This window comes from Tiliqua scincoides, chromosome 4 (assembly GCF_035046505.1).
Source record: "Tiliqua scincoides isolate rTilSci1 chromosome 4, rTilSci1.hap2, whole genome shotgun sequence".
Taxonomy (NCBI): Eukaryota; Metazoa; Chordata; class Lepidosauria; order Squamata; family Scincidae; genus Tiliqua; species Tiliqua scincoides.
In genome coordinates this window covers 184,989,102-185,007,694 of record NC_089824.1, presented here as the reverse complement: position 1 = coordinate 185,007,694, position 18,593 = coordinate 184,989,102, and the positions used below count along the sequence as shown (strand labels likewise).

Below are 18,593 nucleotides of genomic sequence, written 5' to 3'. Positions count from 1 at the left end.
AGGAACTGGGTAGCATCGAGTCAAAGCATTCCTAAGCATTCCATCCAAACCGAAACGAAAGTACGCAATATAAGAATATCGGAAGCAGAAATTCTGCCAAGAGTTTGTTGAACCATTAGATAATGAGGGGATAAAATGGAAGGGAGGCTATAGAAACTGCAGAGAAGTTTAATGACTTCTTTGCATTGCCTCTTCTACAGAAGGCATAGGTAGGTAGATACCTGTGCCTGGATTGACCTTCTTAGGGAGTCAGAAGAACCAAGTTGAACTGAAGTGACAATGGATAAGGTTCTATTGTGGATTGACATATTAACATCACTGGGTTCAGATGGCATGTATCCAGGAATTCTTAAGAACTCAAATGAGAAATTGCTGATCTTCTTAAAAAAAAAAATATGGAAGTTTAAGTTTAAAACAGCGTCTGTGGAAGAGGATTGGAAGTTAGCCAACGTAATACCAAAATTTAAAAAGAGATCCAGCGGAAATCTGGGAAATTGCAGGCTGATCAGCTTAATGTCGATTCTGGATAAAGTAATGGGAAAGCATAATTAAAGATAAAAATATGAAAAATAAGGGTTGCTCAAGAAGAATCAGCATGGTTTCTGCAAAGAATTTTTCTTTTTGCCTCACTAACCTTCTGGAGTTATTTGACGGTGTCAAGCAGCATGTGGATAAAAGTGATATAGCTATATGCTTACAAAATGTTTCTGACAGGGTCTTTTATCCAGAGCTTGTGAGTCAGCTTAGCAGTCATGGAATAAGAGAATGGGTTGCTCAAGCACTTTCCCTCATTTTCCTTCTGCCAAGGTGGGAGTGTATAGGTTGTGTCCTTATACGTAGTCATAGTGATAATAATCGGGACGGTGTGCAATGTGTACAAAAAACACACAAAATTTGTGCTTAGATATTTGTGCTGTCATACATAAATTATGCAAATGTCCATTTGTCTTTGATTTGTATATGCTACTACAGCATAGGCTATTTTGTGTACTGTAGTTTGGGTTTTGCTAGTATGGGAAAATGCAAGGTGATATATAGTGTTTTTCAACTGCCTCTTCAGACAGTGTCATTCTCTTCATGATCATATTTTTACAGCCCTGAGCATTAGAAACTCGCTTCCTTTTTATTGGAATCTGGGATTCTCGGTTGAATTCTGTATCCTGCAGTATACACACACAGCTGTTGATTCACAAATGAACTTGGCACAACAGTGTCTGACATACTATCTTTTTGCATGAGTGACCTGCAAGAGTAATTGAGTTAACAAAAATCTTAATATAGAAAGAAGTGTTTGTATCTTAAAATTATAGAGTTGTGTAGTAATTGATTTATTTTGAACTTTTTAAAATAATGTGCTAAAAATAAACCTTCTAGTCTATTTTATTCAAGCAGTTTGAAGGGTGGGTATGGGCACATGCCTTTGACTGTGGGTAATTGTATTGCTGCAACAAAATGCTAATTTTCTTATTATTTTTAGAAAGCAGAGATGAAAATGGCAAGACCCAGAGAGCTGACAGTCTTATTGTAAAGAAAATAAAGAAAAAGAAGAAAAAGAAACATAGAGAAGACATGAGGGGGAGGCATCTGAAAATGTACAACAAAGAAGTGCAGACAGTGTGTGCTGGTCTTACCCGTATCAACAAAGAGAGTTTGACTCCAGGGGAGAGTGATAACTTGGAAGAGAACAAGGAATCTTTTAGGTATCTAAAAGATGAACACTTGTGTCAGTTGAATTTGGGCATGCAGGAATATAGGATACCCCAGGGGGTGCAGTCTCCATTTACTACTCACCAGGAGCATTCTGTTCGCAGCAGCTTCTTAAAAACAGGCACTAAATTTAGTAACTTTATTCATGAAGAGCATCAGTCAAATGGAGGAGCTTTGGTTCTTCATGCCTACATGGACGAGCTCTCATTTTTGTCTCCAGTGGAGATGGAGAGATTTGCAGAAGAGTTTCTTGCTTTGACATTCAGTGAAAATGAGAAAAATGCAGCCTATTATGCTCTAGCTATAGTTCATGGAGCAGCTGCCTACTTGCCAGACTTCTTGGATTACTTTGCTTTTAACTTTCCTAACACTCCAGTGAAAATGGAAATCCTTGGCAAGAAAGATATTGAAACAACCACCATTTCAAACTTTCACTCTCAGGTAAGAGACGTTGTCTCAAAGATGCGAGAGAACCTTAACTAATTTGAGACTCCTGTAGTGATAAGGAAAAGATACTGGTGAGTGCTGAAGCAGAAAGCTGAGTCAAAATTCATACTCTTCCTCTTTCAATGTCATTTCGTTCCTCAAACCTGTTGGTCCACAACTTGTCAGCCTTCCTGTCTAAGCCTCAAGCATCCATCCCCACTACCTTTCCTGTCCGCAATTTGTGCTTCAACACCACCTCCCCTAGTCTCTGTCTACAGATGGAATGTTGTTCCCTGTGGTTTCAAGCCATGTCCTTCTACTTCTGGGATCTCTAAGCATCTGCACTCTGTCTTCCAGTCCCAACTACTGTTTAAAGATATCTCTAATCAAGTTTCCTTCTCTCCCTGCCCCTATTTAGCACCGAAGACAAGTGAAGTGACATGCCCATAAGCTTTCTGTGCTCTCTGGCTTCCATGCACAGTCTGATTGAACACCACTGGTGACAATAAAATAGCTTGCACATCCTCTAGGAAAGTTTGGGTAAACTCACACTGGACTGGATGATATTGTATCTCTCCACACTCTGAACCAGCACATGCTTTGAACAAAAAAAAATACATCTGCTGTCCCCTCCCATTTCATCCACTTGCCCCATTAGAATTTATATTTTTGAGCAGTGGTTCTTACACTTTTTTTGCACCGGGACCCACTTTTTTAGAATGAGAATCTGTCAGGACCCACCGGAAGATGTCATAACTGGGAGTGACATCATCAAGCAGGGAAATTTTTTAACTATCCTACAACCCAATCCTTTGCATGTTTACTCAGAAGTAAGTTCCATTCGAGTCAATGGGGCTTACTCCCAGGAAAGTGTGGATAGGATTGGCTGCTAGGCTGTCATTGTACTCACATTTGCACAGGATTAAGTCCCATTGACTACCATTGTTAAAAGCATTCATGTAATAGCCTGTTCAAAGTATAGATCTGTAATATTTCCTCAAATGCAGTTACATACCATGGCAGCATCAAGTCTAATGTATTAAAAATAAAATGTTGAGAGAGGACCCACCTGAAATTGGCTCGCAACCCACCTAGTGTGTCCCATCCCACAGTTTGAGAAACACTGCTCTAGAGACCAGGGATGTTATACAGCTGGTCAAATAGCATTCATGAGAGCCAGAAGTGATGTCATTAAGCAGGTGACTACCAGAAATAAGCACATTTTTTCCTCACTTAGGAACTCATTAGCTGCAAATATCAAAAGGAAAAATATGCAAATCTTGATCATATTTTCAAGATGTGGAAGAGCTCAGTTAACATGCCGGCTGTCCTTTTAGCAGCACCACTTCTGCCAGGGCATCAGCTCAGCAGCTGTGAAGTGCTGCACAAAGTAACACCTAAGCCAGTAGTTCCCAAACTAAGTTGCCAAGGAGGCACAGTGAACTCGCAGGGGCGTTGTGGGATGTCCTCAGTGGCCTCTTACCAGTTCTCCTAGAAGAACTGGGCACTGCCATCTTGAATTGGCAAGATCTTGTGTGATTCAAGATAGTGGTGCCCAGGAAAGATGGGCAATGGTGCCACTGCAACAGTGGCATGACCCACAGGGCACCATGACTGTGGTAGGTTTGGGAACCATTGACCTAGGCAGAAGCAGTGCTGGTGAAACAATGGCCCACATAATTGGGCTCTCCAAGTGAATCTGATCCCCACCCCATCTCTCCCAGCACTTCCTATCTTCCATCTTTCAATACATTAGCACAGGGGTGCCCAAACCCTGGCCCTGGGGCCACTTGCGGCCCTCGAGGCCTCTCAGTGCGGCCCTCAGGGAGCCTCCAGTCTCCAATGAGCCTCTGGCCCTCCGGAGGTTTGTTGGAGTCTGCACTGGCCGGACACAACTGCTCTCAGCGTGAGGGCGACTGTTTGACCTTTCGCATGAGCTGTGGGATGAGGGCTCCCTCCACTACTTGCTGTTTCACGTCTGGGATGCAGCAGCGGCAGCAAAGGAAAGGCCAGCCTTGCTTTGTGCAAGGCCTTTTATAGACCTTGAGCTATTGCAAGACCTTCATTCATTTATATAAGTTCATCTTTAATATATTCATTTATGTAAACTTATGTAAATTTATTCAAATTTCAAATGTAAATTAATTCTTTTTTTCCCCCCCGGTCCCCGACACAGTGTCAGGGAGATGATGTGGCCCTCCTGCCAAAAACTTTGGACACCCCTGATTTAGCAGATGTGGCCCTGTCAAAAGGGCAGTGCTAGGAGAGCCCAATTATCATGTGGGTGCACCTGGCAGTACTGAAAGGGTGGCCCACATCACTGGTGATCCTGACCCCTGTACAGCCCACAGGGGCCAGGACCACAGAATGCTGTCCCACACATCTGAACACCTTTTGGGGGTCAGAGGAGGCCTTACACACAGCCCTCCGAAGGTCTTCTACGCTACTTCCATTTTTCACTGAAAACCCGAAGTGAGGTTTAAAGGCCTCCAAATGGGGCAAGGTTGGTGGAGGGGGGGGGCAGGAAGGTGCTGCCATCCCTGCAGGGGATGGCACTCTGGGGTATTTGCCCCCCTGACCCTCTCTAGGTATTCCAGTGGCCCACATAATTGGGCTTTCCCAGTGCTGTCCTTTCAGCAGTGCTGTGTTTGCCAATGCATCACTTTATAGCTCAGCAGGTGATGCTGGGAGAGCCCATCTGTTGCACAGACAGGATAAAGAGCTTCCATAGGCTGCATTTGGCCATGCACTTTCTGATTGGCACCCCTGCTCTAGATTGTCATATTCAAATATGCTTTATGCATATAAAATGGACTGCATGATTTTGGCCCTATGCTCATTTGGATTTTAACATGTATGCTGTATTTAAATGTGACTGTATTGTGTGAATATTTGGGGTTGTCAGTGGGCAGGGAAGACAGACATATGCTTGCTTTCCTCTTTGTGATGGAGTGGTCAGTTGCTGGAGTATCAGTTGCTGGTTCCATAATACTTCTATGGCAGGAATACTAAAATCTGTAATTCAAATCTTCTTTCAAAGTTTTTCCATTTGTGTTGAAATTGAATGTTGTAATCCTGCAAGGTATATCATGTAATATAGAATCTGCCATGTTTCATGATGCATTTAATAATAATAAATAATAATAACAGGTATTTATATACCGCCTTTCTTAGTCTTTATTCAAGACTTTATTCAAGGTGGTTTACATAGGCAGGCTTTATCTAAATCCCTATTTAAATAGGGATTTTTACAATTTCAAAGAAGGTTCTTTCTTTCAAGAACTACTACATTCAAGGTGTTTCATTCCGATCTGGCTTCACATTCTGGCCTCCATCCTCCCACGCTCCGAGCAATCTGCTCGGCTTCAGCTTGTCAGCTGCTCCTAGGTCGCACGGTGCTGGTGGCTCGAACCGGCGACCTTGTGGATGTTATCTTCAGGCAGACGGAGGCTCTACCCTCTAGACCAGACCTCCTGCCCTATTTAGGAGCCAGTTCTTTCCTTCAGAAAGCCAGTTAGGGGTTTTCCTAGGGAGTTGACATTTTTTCTTTGACGTTAATTGGAGACTGTAGAAGTAAAACTTAAACTACAGTGTCAAATGGCTTAACAGGCCTTTAACATCTAGGAATTTTCTGTCAGTTTTGGAAAAGATCCCACTCTGGGATTCTGCTTGTCTGCTGCATAAAAATTAAAAGCCTTAGTAAATGCTGATCTCTGAGGAGCTGGCATGTTTTCCATTGGCCAACCTTGGAGTTCATTTGCAGTTCTTTCTGTCCTTCCATTCTGAGACAAAGAAAAAATCTGGACTGTAATCAGCTGCCAGGGACCTGGATTCTCTGCCTTACTAAACTCCCTGTATCCCTAATATATCTTTTGGATACTCTTATTGTCTCCCAAAGTGGCTTAAAAATCAGAAATTATTGTATCTATAACAAATCTGTAATTTGAGGAGGACTGATTGAACTCTGTTGGAAGGTCTTCCCAATTGTAGGTATCAGGAAGTTGGTCCTGAAACCATCTAGATAAGGGGGTAACATCTGTAGTGACTTGTTGCTAGGCTCTGGCCAGCAGTGTCAAGCTATAAAGTGTATGATCTATTGTGCTGTATGATGACTACCCAAGGAGTTTTCCACAGTTTGTTGTTTATTGAGAAAAGCAGCCTTTCATAAGAGTCACAAAATCAGTATTAAAAAGTTGCATTCAGTTCAGACTTAATTTTGAATAGGTGATTTTTAAGAGAAATTTATAATTGAAACATTTATTTAAAAGGCATCAGAATGTATTTTTTATCATTAGTACCGTTTTTTATTTAGAAAAGATATTCAACTCAACAACTCTAACTTTTTAAAAAGTTGTGAAATGGAATTAACTTTGTTGCATTAATGGCATTTGTAGGAAGTTGAACAACATTTTGTTCCCGGCTAGGCAAGATTTCTGAGATTCTGTGCATTTCATGAGAGAAATGATGCGAGAGACCTGAATGATGCTGCATGCTGGGGGACTATTTCCTTGCAAACTCTGATTAATTGAATTACATTTAACATTTAAATAATTTGACTTCTTAAGAGCTCACTTAAAAACCTTGAAGACTATATTTACCAGCTACCATGAGTGGCGTTAATATTTTCTCTGCAAGCAGGAAATAAACATTTTAATTTTTTTTAAATGAAAGCTGCTTCTCAGACAATGCTGGGAGTCAAAGGAGTATTCCCTCTAAGCAGTCTGTGCCACAGCATGAACCCTTTCCATGGCTGCGCAGTGAGTGGCATAGCAGCATTGTCCAAGTATATCTATTATCTCTGGCTTCTAAAATTTTGTGTATAAGTATATCATAACTTCTGTTTGTGAATTATTCTCTAGTAGTAGTTTGTTGAGATTCTGGTCACTGGTTAACAATGCTAAGCAAAATTTACTTGAGTTTCCTAAATCCAATTATAGTGGCTTCTAGTGCAGAGTATCTAGTGAAACTAGTATCTTTGTTTACCCATTATAACTGCTAGATATGATAAGTGTATATTATAGTTTTCTGCTGGAGAAAGGCAAATGGTGTACTCAATACCAGGTTTACACATTATAGTTCTTGGTACTGGGTTTTAAACTGGCTGGGTATAGTGAAAAGCCCTGTTCATGTGAGGGCTTCATTTTTGTTCATTTTTGTCCCTGAGAGCTAAGAGACCTTCAAGAGTCAATATTCAAAGGAGCTGCAGAGGGAAAGAGTGACAAATTGTCAATCTCTTGCACAAATTTAGGTTTCTTCTGCTTGCATTAGAAGACCTTAAAATACAACCACTGATTTCTATTAGATTCTTCTTGCCAATTGAAATCCTCTTGGTTTGGATTTTTTTCTACTTACACTGGTGTAAGGGAAGGGAGATGGCTGGCAAAATGTCGCACCTAGTGGGTAGTATTTACCTTCTGGTTTCCACTCCCTTTTTATTGGGCAAACTGGGGGGAAACTGATGAGTAATTGCAACCATCCAAGGCTAGGGAGCTTTGGAAGAGAGCAACTTTCTTGGAAAAGTACTTTCTTTCTTTGTACTTAAGCACTAAAAGCCAAGACAGGTTACTTCCTAATAAGTATGCACATGGAAGGTCCACAATGTACCTCTGTAGAAGTCTTTCCATTGAAATGAATAGTAAAATTGTTTCACATACAGGAAACTTTATATCTTTCATGTAAAATGGATTGCAGCATATGGTTGTGTTTTCAGATAAGATACTGTCTGTTCCACAGGAATTTTGTTTGAATATCTGCTGCATGAGCTAAACTGCCTCTAAGTACCACATATTGTTTGGCCTGGCCAGAGGTCCTATTGTGAAGGCTTAGGAATGCTCCTTAAGATACTTTTTGCACTCTGGTTTAGTATCAGAGAAAATAATACCATGGATTGAATTCAAATTTTTAATTCCATAAACAGAATAAAAATGTTAGGATACAAATGACTTGCTTTAGATTAGTCGTGAAGGGTGCATAGGCATTCAAATTGCTGTTTTCTCAGCACAATATGTGAGTAGCTGGGGCTGAATTATTCAAATTTTAAGCTTTTCAATAGTTGTTCAACTTTTTCTCTAGATGTTTTAGTATATTCCCTAGACTGGCTGGTAATGGCTTTCCCTTTAGGTGAGCAAAGTCTTGATAATATTTCTTGAACATTCTGATAGTTACCAGGGAGGACTCTTAGGCCATGTACCTATGAGAGAGAAAATTCACTTGCAAGCCCAGATTCTTTCTCCACTATGCATGGTCAATTTCAGTATTCCTCTTGATGCCACAGTGACTTAGCATGCTGAATTAAATGGCTTAAATGATATGGCACAGAATAAAAATGCACTTTTGGTTTATTCAGGTCAGTCGAACGTATTGCTGTGGAACCTACAGAGCAGGTCCGATGAGGCAGATCAGTCTTGTTGGAGCGGTAGATGAAGAAGTTGGAGACTATTTTCCAGAATTTCTTGATATGTTGGAAGAATCGCCATTTCTTAGAGTAAGAGTGTATTTTGCTATGTGTTAGAAATTCATTGCAAATGGAATGCCTATAACTTACTGTGAAACAGTGACAACGGTGGTTAAATGAAAGAGCAAAAAAAATTTGCCTGTTGACTGTTGCCATATGACTGAATTAACTGATCATATCCAGACAGTAATGTTGTGCTTTATTTCTGTGAAAAAAATTTGTATTTGGTTTATATCTACTGTACACATGCTGTGCCTCATGTTTGCTTGAGGTCAGCAACGTTATGTTCTGGTGACCAGTTGACTCAGTTTTCTTTTCTGGTATGCAGATGACTTTGCCTTGGGGTACACTTTCTAGCCTCAGACTTCAGTGCAGGTCACAAAGTGATGATGGCCCCATAATGTGGGTAAGGCCTGGAGAACAGATGATTCCAACAGCTGATATGCCAAAGTCACCATTCAAACGGCGCAGGTAATTATTGGTGAAAGCCTTTCATTATTGAAGAAAAAATGTGTAGCTGATAGGAATATTGATGATAATGAATTCAAAAAAACTCCAGTCTTATTTCTTTTGTTATGATCAGCTCAGTTTCAGTAGGGGATGAAGGCTAAGCATGTGTGCTAATAGAATATATACTCTTTCTATGTACACCCTTGTCTCCTTTCTCTATTGTCATTTTTAAATAAAATTTTAGATTAAGCTTCTCAGGGCAGGAGCCTGTAACTACTGCTGCTCAGTAAGGTGCCATGCACATTGATAATGTTATAAATTGGATTTTGATAGTATAAACTTAGCTTTGTTTCTTGCTGATCAGGGTGTCTGTCTATCTTGCTGAAAAGTTCTTTTGTCTAGATTTGTATTTCCCAAACTGGTGGGTTGCGACCCAGCAGACAAAGTGGAAGAAGGCCATTCCCCTTAAGGGACATGGCCAAGAAATCACGTTTCACAACAGGAAACTTAAACTGATGCAGGAGGACACCTGTGAGGATCTAGGGTCCTGTTTTCTGCAACATTCTGCTGGTCAGGCAATGCTGAGTTGACTGTGAAGTAGCCGCAAACATTTGTTTTGAAATGCAAATTATATAAAGTGCATAGAGATTTGGTTTTATTTAAGATGTTTGTATACTGCTTTTCAGCAAATTTTGTAGAGTGCTTTATGAATAAAAGAATGAAACTGCATTATTGTAATGCAAGAGCAGCAGTTAAAATTCATAGCACAGTTGAAAGTCAATGTAAGCTATTAAAATCTTGAAATTATGGAGATGAAAATCCACACCCAACCCTTGGCTCTAAGGACTTTACGTATTTAGAACTTGTAATCCTGTCATGGCTGTACCGTTGTCCTCTGCTATGTATTCCAAAATACTGTTGAAAGTTAATGGGATACACAAATGGTAGGGTGTAGGATAACATCCAGCGTATATCCACTGATGCACAAAATTCTTGCTCTGGAGATGCACAAAATTCTTGCCATGATGGTATTGGTGAGAAAATGGCTTTAAATGTAAATAAAGTTTACAACCATTGCTATATTTACTTTTACAAAATGAATCCATAACAAGAAAACAATAGTTCAGTCCCTCAATGTTTAATTCACTATATAGTTGAGCCTCCTTTTCTGCGGGTTCAGTGCCCATGGATTTGATTCACCCACAGCTGGAGGACCTGAAGAGATCTCCCAGATGAAATCAGAAGTGCCTTCCAGTTATGTCTGAGAGGTGTTCTGAGGCACTAGGAGGTCACATATGGAGGTCCCCCACACATAACGAGGGCCCACCATACAATAATGTAACAGGAAAAAGTGGAAAGCTGTTTTCTGTTACACATGGCAGTATCTACATTGACACGTATTCCACAAAATTCTAACAGCTTCTTCTCATACCACTTCACAGATCAATGAATGAAATAAAAAACCTCCAGTATCTACCTCGGACCAGCGAACCCCGTGAAGTTCTCTTTGAAGATAGAACAAGAGCACATGCTGATCATGTTGGGCAGGGGTTTGATTGGCAGAGTACAGCTGCTGTTGGAGTGCTAAAAGCTGTACAGTTCGGTGAATGGTAAGTGGATGGGATGGTGGTAGAACATGGAGAGTTTTCTGAATGATTTCTAGATTTCACAAAACTTAATTTTTAATAGTGGGCACTTCTTATAGAAGCTTAAATCCAGTTCATTAATGAATGTTTGATGTACTGTTTAGAAAGTTCAAGTGTGAGAGTGCTTGATGCTGCCATGTTCATTTTGATTTTGCCTTGCATACAATGGGTAATTCAATATTTTAACAGCAAACTTGGCCACACAATCACCTGTGGGTTTGTATGCTGCACAGAGCCACCCGTGGACAAGAAAGTGGGTTCTGTATACTGGAGATTCTATAGATACATTCAGTAACAGAAAAAGTAAAGCTACCCCAACCGCCTGATACAGGCTTAGTGTCAAACATGCAAAACCCATATGGAAATGAGCACTTCCTGTGGAATAACCAGATGCAAACCTCACATGAGTTTCCTTATCCATAAGTTATTTGCCACAGAATATCCAAGTACCTCTTTCCCACTTTTTCACTTCTTAATATGTGAGTTTGGAGCTTTTCATGTGGATATTTGAACATGTGGTCACAACTCCCATGGTTTTCTACTTCTGTGAGTTTTGACTTCTTGGAGGAAGTGAGATGGCACCCTAAGACTGGCTCCTGGCAGAATCTTCCTTCACCACCACTTGCCCTTTTGTTATTTTTTGGCTTAAAGGGCAGCCACCTCCTTCCCATCGTTCCTGGAGAATAGGACAGGAGCAAAAGTGGCTTTTGCTTCAGGTTCTGCTCAGTTTGCTTAGGATGGGGGGGAGAAGGAGGGGCAAGACCTCTTCAGTACAGCCCAACAGCTCTTCAGCCCTCTTTCCATTTTGGGGGAGGAGGGGAGTCTAGTCTGTTTAGTATCCTATGTATGTCTAAATAGAAGTAAGTTCCAATGTGTTCAGTGGGGTTTAATCCCAGGAAAGTATGTGTAGGATTGGAGCCCAAGTCTTGAGTAAGGAGGGTCACAATTTGTCCCGCAAACTATACTTGTCCACTTGCATGGGTGTCCTTGCTGAAAGTGTATGCATTAAGCCATTTCTGCCCAATGTTGCAGAGGTGTGGGGGGGGGGGCAAATGCAAAGGAAGGGAAAAGCACTTTTGCTACAATCCTATTCATGCCTACTCAAAATTTAGTCTCAGTGGGGCTTACTTCCAAGCATATGTGTATAGGATGGGCAGCCCAGGCAGAGAGAGGAGGAAGAAGTGGTGATGGCACCTGTCCTGCCCCTTCTCCAGGCACCCCTGCTCCCCTCTTCCTGCACCTGTTTGTGCGCATGCTGCCACCTCTTCTCGCTTCCTCTGTTTCAAAGGGAACAGGGATGGAGCTTCCTTGCCCAACATTCCAACCAATTAACAGAGCAAGAGAGGAGCTGCTCTTGTTTCTTTACAGGCAGGAAAAACAGATACCTACTTAGAATTAAGCATAGAAAACAAACAGCATGTGAATCCTGCTATCACTGGCAAAAGAGCAGGATGTTTACTGCCCCCAGAAGGGCAAACTCTTGGGGAAGTTCCCACCACTTTCAGCTGGCAAGTGCTGCTGTGATACATGCAGACACAGGGAATCTGCTAGAGGATGATTAGCAGTGCAGGAGGAGGGCCTAGCCTGGCTTTTGTCAAGAAGAAAACCCTGGATTGCAGTGAATGCATGGTTGCTAATCCCACCTGGTTTGAAATTCATAGTCATGGATTTGTGTTCCCATGGAATAGCTGCATATTTAATTAGGTTTGAGTATGTTTTGTGGCCCCATAAGCCTGTGTTTCCTGTATCTTTGAAAATGGGGTTGTCCTTCCTGCTATTATCTTGTGGGGTAAAATTTAGAGCTCTTGAAGGTCTGTTGAAATTGTGGCAGCTGTTTTTGGTTTCCCAAGATGTCTAGCTCCAATGGGGCAATAAAGACTTTCTCCATTCAAATGGCTCCCCCCGTGGAAGCCATCATTAATGGAGAAAGAAAAGGGTAAAACTCAGAGCTACTCCATTTTTCATTTCTTTTGCTTCTAGAGCAGGGGTGTCCAAAGCTTTTGGCAGGAGGGCTACATCATCTCTCTGACACTGTGTTGGGGGCTGGGGAAAAAATAATTAATTTACATTTAAAATTTGAATAAATTTACATAAGTTTACATAAATGAATATACTAGAGGTGGAACTTATATAAATGAATGAAGGTCTTGCAATAGCTCAAGGCCTATAAAAGGCCTTGCACAAAGCAAGGCTGGCCTTTTCTTTGCTGCCACTACTGCATCACAGACATGAAACAGCAAGCAGTGGAGGGAGCCCTCATCCCACAGCTAACGAGAGAGGTCAAACACCCTCACGCTAAGAGCAGTTGCATCAGGCCAGTGCGGGCTCCAGCAAGTTTCTGGAGGGCCAGAGGGTCATTGGAGGCTGGGGTCTCCCTGAGGGCCGCATTGAGAGTCCTCGAGGGCTGCAAGTGGCCCCAGGGCCGGGGTTTGGGCACCCCTGTTTTAGAGAAGTGTTCATTTTCCCTGAAGTCCATCACCATAACAGTTAGAGCCCATTGTCACCTTAGCTGTACTGTCAAGGACCCACTTCCTTGAGTGCTATATACATTATACATTCACTGAATGCTAATTGACCACAGCTGATTTTTGTCAGTTTCAAGAGGTATAATGGCATAAATTCTAATCCTGTTTTAAAAAAAAATCTTTCCTCCTAGGAGTGACCAGCCTCGTATAACCAAAGATGTTGTTTGTTTTCATGCTGAGGATTTTACCGATGTAGTTCAAAGACTTCAGTTGGATTTACATGAACCTCCGGTGTCGCAGGTAGTGAATACCCTCTTGTTGAGACTTGTATTTTGCAAGTTGTTCCAAAACAATGTAATATTGCACGTTTTCCTTTAATTCTGAAACATGAAATGAAACTTCTCAAGCATGGAGTATAACAAGTGTGAAAAGTTAGGTAATATCTTAAGGATCACACATAGAAATAGTGTAATGTTTTGCACTGTTCTGTATGCAGTTGTTCCTCTAAAAGCAAATGCACAACAATGAGGTACTGACAGTTTATGTATGACATCTTGTGCAAAGTGTTGTATAAACAAAGTCTTTATAATTCCATTCATGTTTTTGCACCTGAAACTCGCACAATAATTTCTGCACACACAATCCCCCTTACATAAGTGACTGGATAACTTGAAATACAACCCATAAAGAGAAACACCCACACTTCCTGCTGCAAAATGAACACATGGAACTAGATTTGTATTAGAAGCAGGATAGCACAGTCAAAACTTTTCAACAATAGTATTATCAAAGTACCAGTCTGGAGAGACCAAGGTGTGAAGCAGTACTTGGAATTCAAATTGCCAGTGCCTTGTACAAAATGTAACCATTTCTTAGAAGTGTCTTGCCTAGAATGTTTAGGAATTACGCTTGAACTTTCAATATCCTTGTTACACTGGTTACTTGATGTTGTTAAAAATAGATTGACCTGAACAGGAAGTTTTTTTGGGCAGCCAGTGCAGACAACTGTGCACAAAGACACTGAGTGAAATTGTTAAGGATTGATGAATAGTCAATAGCTTTGTTTTTCTTGCTTCACAGAACTGTTTTGTGACTTATGGGTACGACAAAGCTCTGACTGAACTGACTTCAGTTTTATATTGGGACACCTTGATTATGATTTCTCACTAAGTTGAGGCAACTATCTGTCATTAAGCGATTCAATAAGCTGGAGTGTTTATCTCCTGTGGAACAGAAAATAGTTGAAAACAAAGGGAATTTCAGTGCAAGCTTTTGCTAAACTACTGTATGTATGCATGCAAATCATTTATGCTGTTGCTGTAAGCTAAAGTATTTGCCTCCTAGTATAGTAGCAACTTCAATTCAAGACTCTTGGTATTTAACATGTTAAAAATCATGTATTTAAGTCTCTTGTTTACATCAGATAGTTTTCTTTGTATTGAAGAATTGCCTTTTTAAAAAAAATGGGCTTGTAATATGTGCACTTAGCAGTCTAAATGGATGTTCATTTTGGACCCTGAAATATGACTTACTTCTAACTACTTTTCTCCCTCAGTGTGTCCAGTGGGTGGATGAAGCTAAGCTAAACCAAATGAGACGAGAAGGTATACGCTACGCTAGAATCCAGCTATGTGACAATGACATCTATTTCATTCCTAGAAATGTCATCCATCAGTTCAAGACAGTGTCGGCTGTCTGTAGCTTAGCCTGGCATATAAGACTGAAACAATACCATCCTGCAGGGGAGAATTCTCAAAGTGCAGAAAGCATTTCAAACATGGACAGCACCATCTGTACCAGGATGGAATCAGATCGTGAAGATCAATGTGTGGATGTGAAAAAGGAGCCTGAAGATGCTGAAACAGTACAGATTGCAACAGTGGCGCCACCATCATTGTTTTCATCTCTCTCGTGACTTGTCTGCTTTGAGATCAGCTGGCTCGGTCCCCTCCAGTTTTTAAACTAATCAGATGAGCAACACAATCCACAGGATGCTCGTACATACTCTTGTGTGATATGTATATAATCATATACATTTTTAAACAGCTTTTTAAAATTTTGATGTGAAGTTATAGTTTTATAACTAGGTTATGTTTTCTTGGAAAAATCTTGCCTATAATTCTATAAAGAAAGGTGACATTCCAAAATGTCAAGCATATCTTTTTTACACAGATTATGCAAAGTTAGAGTTGTATTTTACTTCCTTAGTACAGCATGTAGTAGTGGACTGTAATTTTTGTTTTTAAGGAATGAGGTAATTTAACAACTCAATATTTTTTCTTCAGGAATGTCAAGTATTTAACACTTGGTAAATCTGATACCCCTCCATCTATTTATCTTTAGCTTTCAGCATAAAAGGGATGGTTTCTATGGATGATTCACAAAGTGACTCTCCCATCTGATTAATGGCTTGAATGAAAGAGAAAGCACAGCACTTTTTAATGAAATCAATGACATTTGTGTGTATGTGAGAGATTTTTTGCAAGCCTGGAAGAAGCTCAAGTTACCAGCAATGTAGATTAATCCTTAATTACTAATCAACGCTTTCACAAAGAAATTGATGTATGAGATTAGTTGCAGAGCGTGTGTTCTTGTTGAAATGTAATAACTGACATAACACTTCCCATACATCTGCTTTTAATGTTTGTGAGAGTATTGCTTTTTAATATATTCCCTGACTGCATAACGTAACACTAGTGTCTAATGAAAATAACTGTTAGCAGTCTCTGAGGAAACTGCTATGTTTGAGCACTTTAAGGCTTTACAATTTTCTAACCAACTTGGTGGCTTGTTCAATTCACAGCAAGCATCTAAGATGGAAACCATCCACTCCTTTGCATTGATGCACTTAATCAGTAGAATAGGCTTAACAATATATATTGGTTGCCTTTTTTCTCAAATTCTATATTGCTGTTTCACAATAAATTAACATATATGGACTTCTACTCCACATGTAACTCTTGGAGTACCCTAGTGCTGTGTTGGAAGATTAAATGGCACATGCAAGTATGTTGAGTGTCATCAGCTAATTTGTGTTTAACAGGCACACAATGTCCCCCCAATATTAACTATACAGTAGTCAAATTTCACTCATTGTTTGTATGCTGTATTGTGTTTATTTCTGGTACTAGAAAGAAGAGTCCCCCCACACTAAGGATAGGAACTTTTAAAAGATGTAATCAAAGTTGTTTCTAACAACTCTATTCTTGTCCTTGCTGGGGTTGGAGACAGATTTAGGGCATTACACCGGCAGAAGCAAAGAAAGCAGCTGTGTTGATTTCAAAAACATCTTTGATACCAATCTTTTGAATAACTTGCAAATGCTAATCTGTTTATAATAGCAATTATTTTGTGCAATATTGTTTTGTGTAGATTTATATGCATATTAGCACCTCAGTATAGAGGACACAATTTTAAACCAATAGCAGAATAATCAGAAAATATTGCATTGATTAGATAGAAGCTGTATTACTCCTGATATATACACATATGTATATGTATGTATTGTCTTTGGTGCACACCTGAAGACAAATAGAAAATATTTCAATTTAAAGATAATTTTCAGATTGGAGTGGTGATGATTTAAGTAATCTGTGTAAATAAGGTGTTAGGATGAAAATCTTTTTACAAAAGGTAATGTGTTTCTATGCAGGAGTGTAATTTTTAATCTTAACAAAAACTCTAGATTGACCAATACTGGTTCAGAAAATAACCCCTATGTACTTTTTCCACTTTTTTACTCTTGTCAGAAGAATTTTTCATAAGCTTTAATGGGCTGTGCAAAGTAAAATTCTTCACAGGCAATATGAGTTTCAGTGCATCATTTTATATTTATGATGATTAATACCATCTTTATCTTTGCATTTTATTACTTCAGTTGATTTTGCTAGTCTTCCAAGCATCTGTTCCTTTACCCATGTGTTGTAAATGACCATGTTAGCAAAGATGACTTCAGCCTTCTCTCTTGGACATTTTCAACTAGCATGGGTAACTGTCATCTGCAAGCCAGCACTGTGTATAATTGCTCAGGAATTGGTAAAATCTGAAAAGCTCTTTATAGTTGAAGGGAAAGCTGTTCATTCCTGTCTGGAAATACATCTTGTAAAAATGTAAGCCTATTCTAAAGTTCAAGAAAATTTTGTGCACCCACATCCTTTGGTAGTTCTTTATGATACTTTATTAGAATAAAGAGGGTAATAATAGTTGCAACTTTTCTGTGCACACCGTTTAAATTACAGTAGCAAGCACTGTATTCAGATGTGTAAAGTAGCATTGCTTTCTATAAAAATATAGCTTACTAAAGCAGTGTGAAATAATCATGAATGACTTTTTGCCCAGACTACTAAGAAATAATTTGGGTAGGTGGACAACCTCAATGTTCTCTGCTCTTCCACTTCAGGATCTTGGTGTAAAGGTGTTTTATGTATAAATTCATTCATTCAGTGTTTTTGAATAGACATACTTAAAAATTGAAAGATTTCAAATGTTCTCTCCTGTTCACTTACCTTAATTTCACTTTAATTTCATATTTTTATATCCTAAAGAAATACTTTTGCAACATTTTTAAATGGTTTAAAAGTACAAATTGTGATTACTTCTAAATTCCAGGGCCAAATACCAAAGAGCTCTCTGCATGCACTTAAAGCACTTCCGTGAACACATGAACACTGCCAATTTCCCCCTTTCACCTGCAGTCCTTTGCACAGTATCTGACTGTAATTGAGAGAATATGCTGACATTCAGAAGTGGCTTTTGGGGGGATGTGTGGGGCTGCAGAGAGGGGGGGCGAAGGGAGGGCCCAGGTGCATGCATGGCCCTCTGGATCTCTGAAACACAGAATTACAGGGTCTCTTCCCAGGTGGCTTTAAGAGAAGGAGAAAAGCAACCTAAAGGACTAATGGGATTATAAATTAGAATGATATTGTCAAGAAAAAGTTAATACTATTATAAATATTTGAGAGAATAATAGTGATTAACAAAATGGTTTTAAATTGCCCAGCGTAACTGGGGGGGGGGGATGGGGAGAAGAAAATCTTTGGATATAGAAGTGGATGTTCTCAGAGTAAATCTCTCAGGAAGTTGTTGGGAAGTAACAATTGAATGTGGTCATTTCAGATATCTTTTACCAACGTAACTGATACTTTAATGCCTAGTGTTGCAACTAGAATTCAGTTAAAGCTAATAGGAAATCTTATTTTATAAATTGTAAAGTATATAGATATACTTGGGGGAAAATGATATTCAAAGGCAGAAAGATCTGTAGATTTATTTTAGTATAGGTATGTTGTCCAGTTAGATAGGCATTTTCTCCCTCTTTGATTTTCATAATTGTTGAGTACATTTCAGTATACTGTCATGTCTGAACTCGTTCCAGAAACATGGTTCTTGTTTAAAGATCTTGTTCAGCTGTATGCTGAAAACAGAGGCGATGGAGAGGGAAGATAC

The 18,593-nt window shown here is 39.7% G+C and overlaps 1 protein-coding gene across 1 annotated transcript in view; it reads left to right on the top strand.

Annotated features, from left to right (window-relative positions):
- The window catches only part of RSBN1 (round spermatid basic protein 1), a 33,886-nt gene extending 15,949 nt beyond the window's left edge, over positions 1-17,937 (top strand). Inside the window, exons 2-7 of the mRNA XM_066624175.1 lie at positions 1,478-2,148; positions 8,480-8,617; positions 8,916-9,058; positions 10,480-10,647; positions 13,340-13,448; positions 14,704-17,937. Coding sequence (XP_066480272.1) covers positions 1,478-2,148; positions 8,480-8,617; positions 8,916-9,058; positions 10,480-10,647; positions 13,340-13,448; positions 14,704-15,063 — 1,589 coding nt within the window. The 3' untranslated portion in view covers positions 15,064-17,937. The remainder of the gene's footprint in view (positions 1-1,477; positions 2,149-8,479; positions 8,618-8,915; positions 9,059-10,479; positions 10,648-13,339; positions 13,449-14,703) is intronic.
- Positions 17,938-18,593: the final 656 nt, after the last annotated feature.